The sequence below is a fragment of the Salmo trutta genome, chromosome 2 (assembly GCF_901001165.1).
Source record: "Salmo trutta chromosome 2, fSalTru1.1, whole genome shotgun sequence".
In the NCBI taxonomy this organism is placed as follows: domain Eukaryota; kingdom Metazoa; phylum Chordata; class Actinopteri; order Salmoniformes; family Salmonidae; genus Salmo; species Salmo trutta.
This window is the reverse complement of record NC_042958.1, coordinates 8,692,561-8,700,349: the sequence shown is the minus strand read 5'-3', so window position 1 is coordinate 8,700,349 and position 7,789 is coordinate 8,692,561. Positions and strand designations below refer to the sequence as shown.

At 40.9% G+C, this 7,789-nt stretch overlaps 1 protein-coding gene across 1 annotated transcript; it reads right to left on the bottom strand.

Moving 5' to 3' along the window:
- Nucleotides 1–2,872: 2,872 nt before the first annotated feature.
- On the bottom strand, nt 2,873–7,383 carry LOC115150044 (inositol monophosphatase 2-like). The gene is made up of 6 exons (XM_029692925.1): nt 6,828–7,383; nt 6,632–6,741; nt 5,066–5,161; nt 4,398–4,549; nt 3,770–3,894; nt 2,873–3,519 (listed from the first exon to the last, which is right to left on the bottom strand). Exons 1-5 carry the CDS (start codon nt 6,864–6,866, stop codon nt 3,773–3,775), a joined length of 519 nt encoding a protein of 172 aa, XP_029548785.1. The 5' UTR covers nt 6,867–7,383; the 3' UTR covers nt 2,873–3,519; nt 3,770–3,772.
- Nucleotides 7,384–7,789: the final 406 nt, after the last annotated feature.

The window sequence follows — 7,789 nt, the reverse complement described above, 5'->3', positions numbered from 1 at the left end:
CATACTTATTATATTATTTTGTAAGTGGTTATGCTATTATCAAACATAGCCTACTATGTCTGTACTGATTAAGTTTCCAATTCAATAGGCCTAGTCAATTCCAAATAAACAAACCAAAAACGTTTTGATATACATAAATATTTAGTCTTTTTTTTTGTTGATTGTCAATGCAGCTGCAATTTTTAGCAACACTCTACAGGCTATAAAATCTGCATTGCGTAACCCCTTCAACTTACCTGCAGCGAGACAAACTGGCAACAGCAGCCTGAAGACCAGTCCGCACACCACCTGGGAAGCCATTCTTTAGGATTTATGAAATATAAACAGAAAAGCTATTTTATGGTGATACGCTGCTATCTGGCGTAAGGGAATCTCAATGCACCCTTCCAGCTCTCTCCAACGTCCAGGTGAGAGGGCATTGTCCCCTTGGTGTCTCCGACATTATTTTTACAAGTCCAAGTCCAAAACAGCGCTGTTGATAAACCATAGCCAACAGCCGAGTAAAGTTTAGGCACGGCAGCGTCCTCTATCCTAGTTTCAACACCCCACATCCAATATCCCAAACATCTGGACCAGTAGGATAACACTCGTCACGCGGAGCAGCCTACAATTTCTTGCAGAAAAAAAGTGTGGTAGTAACAGCATATCAACAACATTGCAGTTTATCCACATTAGACTACCTGTTGATAACGGGTGTCTTGATTGTGGATCGCGCGTAGGCCTAATAGTAAATAAATCATTCCAGCACTGCGCTTAAAATAGAAAACAATTATGAAAAACAGTCAACAAGTTGCAAATTCATAATCCCGGTTTTGGATACTGAACGCAGTTTATCAAGCGTCACGTTTCTTTATTCACTTTTAGTTTGGTACGAGAAGACACCTGGAAGTGCGTAAAAGCGTGACTATGCTTTCCTATGGAGAAGCCTACATAACAGTCGTCGCTCACGCCCCAGCTCCCGTACAGCTGTATGTTTTACTATCTCGTATGATTACACTTTTCTCATCCCCAATGAAAACTTCACAAGACCACCCTGTAACTGACAAATGACTCCACCATTGAGAAGTCAGACAAGAATTAGGGAACGATGCCTGGTCCCGAATGAGGAGCGGGAGGTAGACGCAGGGCAGGGTTGTGAGCGTGTAGCCCAGCATATGTTGCTCCTCCCCGGAGAGCAGCGAGAGCCGCAGGCGTGGCGGCCGCATTCCAATCCCTCCTCTGGGTCAGGTAACTCCAACCCGCGCAGATTCCAAGATGGGACGATTTTACGCGACTAACGGGAAAAGGGGGAATCAGGTTTGGGCTTTGCACAGGGACAGGTCATGGACGAGTAGGCTAGTTCGCTATTGTTCTATTATTTGTTTATGAGCTAAATCATCTCATATAATAGTTAAAACCATAGAGATAGACCATGTTATATTGTATATGGATGTAACATAGTAATGATCTTTTCTCGTGAATTAACTGTTAGGCCTACACTAAAAAATAGTTGAGGATTATATTATGAATAATTTATATGCATATGGTTATGATTTTGTAAGCTACTTGATTTATTGTACACAAATAAACAAATAAAACGTGTAGGCCTTGTGTAGGCTACACCTACAAGCAATACATCATCATAAGGTAATGCTGCTTAGCAACAGTAACCTATGACATGGTCATACGCTACAAAACAGTTCGTGCAACGATTTCCTTGAGGGAGAGTGTGGATATAGGTTGTTATAACGCATTAGCATTGCTGTTACACAACCTAAAACAACTAGTGCAGCAGCAGTCCCTAGTTGCTTTTATAGAAGAATAGGATACAATGAATATCATGTATACAACAGCGACATCTGTCGGCCTTTGAGTGGGGCAACATGAAAGGCTTGGTTGAATAGGGTTGCAAAGGGAGGGTATATACTGCAAAAGTTTACCAGTAAACTACCAGAATTTGTGTAATCTATCACAAGACATATAGTGGCCCTTTTGGGGCTGTCTGTAATAATCTATGTCCCTCTGTGTGGCCTTATCACATGAAAAATATATGAAATAATTAAACAAGATATTTAAATAAATAGAATGCCAAAGCTAAAAAACATTAACCTAAATATAAACCATCAACTTATTGAATACCATCTTTTCAGCAGGCCTATAGGCCTATCCAGTTCTACATAGTGTAAATTGGTTCCTAACTTCCCTGAACAGTTACATATCGTGGGGTCTATTCAATGCTACAGGGTGTTTTTGTGCTGGTCAAGGGTAGTCAAGTCTGGGGTGAACCAAGGGCTATATCAGTTCTTAGTTCTACCGTTTTTGAAAGGGGCATGCTTATTTAAGATGGTGAGGAAGGCACTTTTAAAGAGCAACCAGGCATCCTCTACTGACGGGATGAGGTCAATATCCTTCCAGGATACCCGGGCCAGGTCGATTAGAAAGGCCTGCTCGCTGAAGTGTTTTAGGGAGCGTTTGACAGTGATGAGGGGTGGTCGTTTGACCGCGGACCCATTACGGACGCAGGCAATGAGGCAGTGATCGCTGAGATCCTGGTTGAAGACAGCAGAGGTGTATTTAGAGGGCAAGTTGGTCAGGATGATATCTAAGAGGGTGCACATGGTTACAGATGTATGGTTGTACCTGGTAGGTCCCTCCAATAGAGTTTCAGATACTTGTAGAATCTATGCCAAGGTGCATTAAAGCTGTTCTGGCTTGTGGTGCCCCAACGCCCTATTAACACACTTTATAATTCTGGTTCCTTTATTTTGGCTGTTACCTGTACATCCATAAAATGCTTCTAAAAAAACACTAACAAATGAAAAGGTGTAGTCTAACAACAATGGATGAACAACAACAGGTGAATACAGTTGGCAAGAACAAAAAGAAAATAAGATTTACTGGAATTGTTTCATTTATTTCATATAATATAGTGAATAACGTTGCTGAAAATAATTTTGGCAGTGATTTAAGTCTTAGCATCCACAACCATCACTACAAACCAAACTTGTAGCTCCATACAAACCTGGTCCAACTATTTTCATTACGTCATTGAAAACACATCTACATTTTTCAGAATTTTCCTTTGTTGGTATGAGGATCCATATTTAGATATATATTTTTTAAACAACAGTTAAATATCGTGACAAACTTCAGTCAGTGTTTCAACTGTAAGGGATAAGGAGTATATATGTGATTAAAACTGTAAATCTAGTCACAAATTATTATCTGGCCATGTATATTATTGCATACTTACAATAAACTGTAAAAAGATTTCAATATTAAAAGGAGGAAAATGACATTTGAGCTAAATCTCCTTTAAAAAAGAGCAGGCTTGCATACTCTGCAGCAGTATTTCATGATTTGAGGTGAAAGGTGGAGGAGAATCCCCTGGATAGATGGAGGTCGACTTTTACTTTTGCACACCAGGGTCACTGTCATCCCACTCGTAGCCGATTGGTTGCAGTTGCTGGACGATGTAACTGGCCATGTTGTGGGTTCCTGCAGCGGCCACTCTTCAGGACATGAGGTCAAGAGGACCCCCTGGAAGATAAATACACATTTTATGTAACTCCCACATCCATCAAAACACACTCATAAAACCACATATTCAAATCGACTATAAACTATAAATAAACACATGAATCAGTCCTAAACCTCACCACCAAAAGCCTACCCACTAATAAAACAAATCTAAATCAACTATTTCAATCACATTTCCATTCAGGCACCACTGTGGCCCACTACTAGACTGTTGGAACTGGTTGAAAGGTTGAATAGAGTCTTCTCCTACATTTCAGGGAAGGAGCTGATAGCTGATAGCTGCCAGAGACTGAACGGCAGCTGACCACATGATCCCGACCTCACGCCCAGTCCCTCCGTCTCTCAACAGTGGTCCTTTTGTGCAACACCCCAAGCCTGGGGATAAAGAGATGAACAACGTGGGCGGCCAGCCACTTCTTCAGACGGATATCAAGCTCAGCCTCACAAAGGCTTTGGAAGGGCACAGTCCATACGCCATCACTCAAGAGATAGCAACTATACTATGAAATAACATAAATTGTACATTCTCTTTTTAAAAGTTACCGTGTCTATCACAATAATGAAAGCCAATAAGAACAGATTTAATAATACCCTAGGGACTTTTCCATAATAACAGCATGCGTTCTTTGCATTCTGTGGGACCTCATTAGTTATTTGCTCAAGTGAAAGCTCTAGCTAATATACCCATCTCATCGCTGCCTCCTCCAGGACAACCATTCAGATGAGAGCTCAGTTTGAGACCAGGATACAGGGGGACATACAGTACAAATTATAAGCCTGTTGGAAATAAACATTGACTGTTTGTAAAACCGATCCCTATCCCCCATCATTGAAAGGGAGTCAAATAATCTATTGTATTCCATTTCTAGAACCCCCACCTGTGGTGTCTATGACAACTCCCCCGGCCTCTCGGATGACAACAGCAGCAGCGGCGATGTCCCAGCAGTGCAGCCCATACTGGTCGTAGGCCTCAGCCGCCTCCGTGGCTATCAGACATAGGGCCAGGGTTGAGCTGACGATTATCCTCACCCTGGAACACAAGGAGTAGCCTAGAGCCGTGTGTAGCAAGCGTCGTCTTGGATTAAGTGCTGATCTAGGGTCAGGTCCACCCTGTCCATGTAACCATATTTATTGTGATCCAAAAAGGCAAAACTGATCCTAAACCAGCACTCCCACTCCGAGACATAAGGCCCCCATAAGACTCTGAGATATAAGGCCCCTGGTCCCAGATCTGTTTGTGCTCTGTAGTCATGTTTGGCATGACAATGGCCACATATGCATTGAAGAGAGAGCCCAAACAGACCTGGGACCAGGCTATTCAAGGAGAGTCTAGGGCCAAAATACATCACTGTATTGCCGTTGGATCGTAAAGGTACAGACTAGAACCTGATATGAGGCCCATTAGACCGGGGTCATGTTCATTAGGTAACACAACAGAAAAACATTCTTCTAACATTTTGCAACCCTGTTTTAGCCTGTTTTCTTCCATTTGGTGCCTAATGAACATGATCCAGAATGACCACAAACCAATGGAGTCAGCGAGTACCCATGATCTGGTGCACTCAGTAACTTCATGATGTTCCCTGAGATGTCCAGTGTTGCTGGGTCCCGCTTGGCTCCGATCTCAGTCAAAATGAGACATCTATCAGTCGTTGGGAAAAGAAAAACAGCTTCAGGTTAGGATAATGGATACATAACATTTTAGTAAACCAATAAAAAAATATCAAATCGATAAATGAAATCAATCAAGTTAACATTTGATAATTCTGCATGGTAAAATGTTTGAGTTGCTTCCCTTGTTAGTTTAACACATGGGTAGGCGAGCCTGGTCCTGGGGTTCCTGTTTTTGATTTAACCAACCTGGAAGGCCAGTTGTGTTAAATTTAGGCAATCACTGATCAATTATCTCAGTTGGTCAGTTGTGGTGCCTAGTTGGAACAAAATCCTGCAGTACCTGCGGCTCTCCAGTAACAGGCTTACCAACCCCTGGTTTAACATATGGCACTCCAGTAACAGGCTTGCCAACCCCTGGTTTAACATATGGCACTCCAGTAACAGGCTTGCCAACCCCTGGTTTAACATATGGCACTCCAATAACAGGCTTACCAACCCCTGGTTTAACATATGGCACTCCAATAACAGGCTTACCAACCCCTGGTTTAACATATGGCACTCCAATAACAGGCTTGACAACCCCTGGTTTAACATATGGCACTCCAATAACAGGCTTACTAACCCCTGGTTTAACATATGGCACTCCAGTAACAGGCTTACTAACCCCTGGTTTAACATATGGCACTCCAGTAACAGGCTTACCAACCCCTGGTTTAACATATGGCACTCCAGTAACAGGCTTGACAACCCCTGGTTTAACATATGGCACTCCAGTAACAGGCTTGACAACCCCTGGTTTAACATATGGCACTCCAGTAACAGGCTTGACAACCCCTGTTTTAACATATGGCACTCCAGTAACAGGCTTACTAACCCCTGGTTTAACATATGGCACTCCAATAACAGGCTTACCAACCCCTGGTTTAACATATGGCACTCCAATAACAGGCTTGACAACCCCTGGTTTAACATATGGTACTCCAATAACAGGCTTGACAACCCCTGGTTTAACATATGGCACTCCAATAACAGGCTTGACAACCCCTGGTTTAACATATGGCACTCCAATAACAGGCTTGACAACCCCTGGTTTAACATATGGCACTCCAGTAACAGGCTTGTCAACCCCTGGTTTAACATATGGCACTCCAATAACAGGCTTGACAACCCCTGGTTTAACATATGGCACTCCAGTAACAGGCTTGTCAACCCCTGGTTTAACATATGGCACTCCAATAACAGGCTTGACAACCCCTGGTTTAACATATGGCACTCCAGTAACAGGCTTGTCAACCCCTGGTTTAACATATGGCACTCCAATAACAGGCTTGACAACCCCTGGTTTAACATATGGCACTCCAGTAACAGGCTTGTCAACCCCTGGTTTAACATATGGCACTCCAATAACAGGCTTGACAACCCCTGGTTTAACATATGGCATTACAATCCACTATGAAAATGTGGGTGCATCACACAAAGCAGTAAGAAGTTGACTTACCTTTTTCCTTTGAAACATTGATCCTTACACCATTGCAAAATGCCCCTTTGGCCTTTTCTTGCTGTGTATAACATTCCATCGAAGCAATGGTAGATCACTCCAAACTCAAACTACATTAGAATACAAATGAATACCCTTTTAATAATCTTTTTTTTTTACTTGGTAAATTATGTTCACCCATACTTCTCATGCTTACCTCTTTCTTCACAGCGAAACCAATGCTAACTGCAACCATGGAGAAATTGAGAAAACCAAGTACATCATCAATAGCCTAAATATTTGGTGATACTATTCTATCAATGACAGAGTTTAACTACTTGCTTTATTTACTATGTGTTGTAGTATCATCTTTATTTACTATGTTGTAGTATCATCTTTATTTACTATGTGTTGTAGTATCATCTTTATTTACTATGTGCTGTAGTATCATCTTTATTTACTATGTGTTGTAGTATCATCTTTATTTACTATGTGCTGTAGTATCATCTTTATTTACTATGTGTTGTAGTATCATCTTTATTTACTATGTGTTGTAGTATCATCTTTATTTACTATGTGTTGTAGTATCATCTTTATTTACTATGTGTTGTAGTATCATCTTTATTTACTATGTGTTGTAGTATCATCTTTATTTACTATGTGCTGTAGTATCATCTTTATTTACTATGTGTTGTAGTATCATCTTTATTTACTATGTGTTGTAGTATCATCTTTATTTACTATGTGCTGTAGTATCATCTTTATTTACTATGTTGTAGTATCATCTTAATTTACTATGTTTATTTAAAAATATATATATTTCACCTTTATTTAACCAGGTAGGCTAGTTGAGAACAAGTTCTCATTTGCAACTGCGACCTGGCCAAGATAAAGCATAGCAATTCGACACATACAACAACACAGAGTTACACATGGAATAAACAAAACATACAGTCAATAATACAGTAGAAAAAAAAGAAAACAAAAAGTCTATATACAGTGAGTGCAAATGAGGCAATAAATAGGCCATGGTGGCGAAGTAATTACAATATAGCAATTAAACACTGGAATGGTAGATGTGCAGAAGATGAATGTGCAAGTAGAGATACTGGGGTGCAAAGGAGAAAGATAAATAAAATACATACAGTAAGAGGATGAGGTAGATAGATGGGCTGTTTA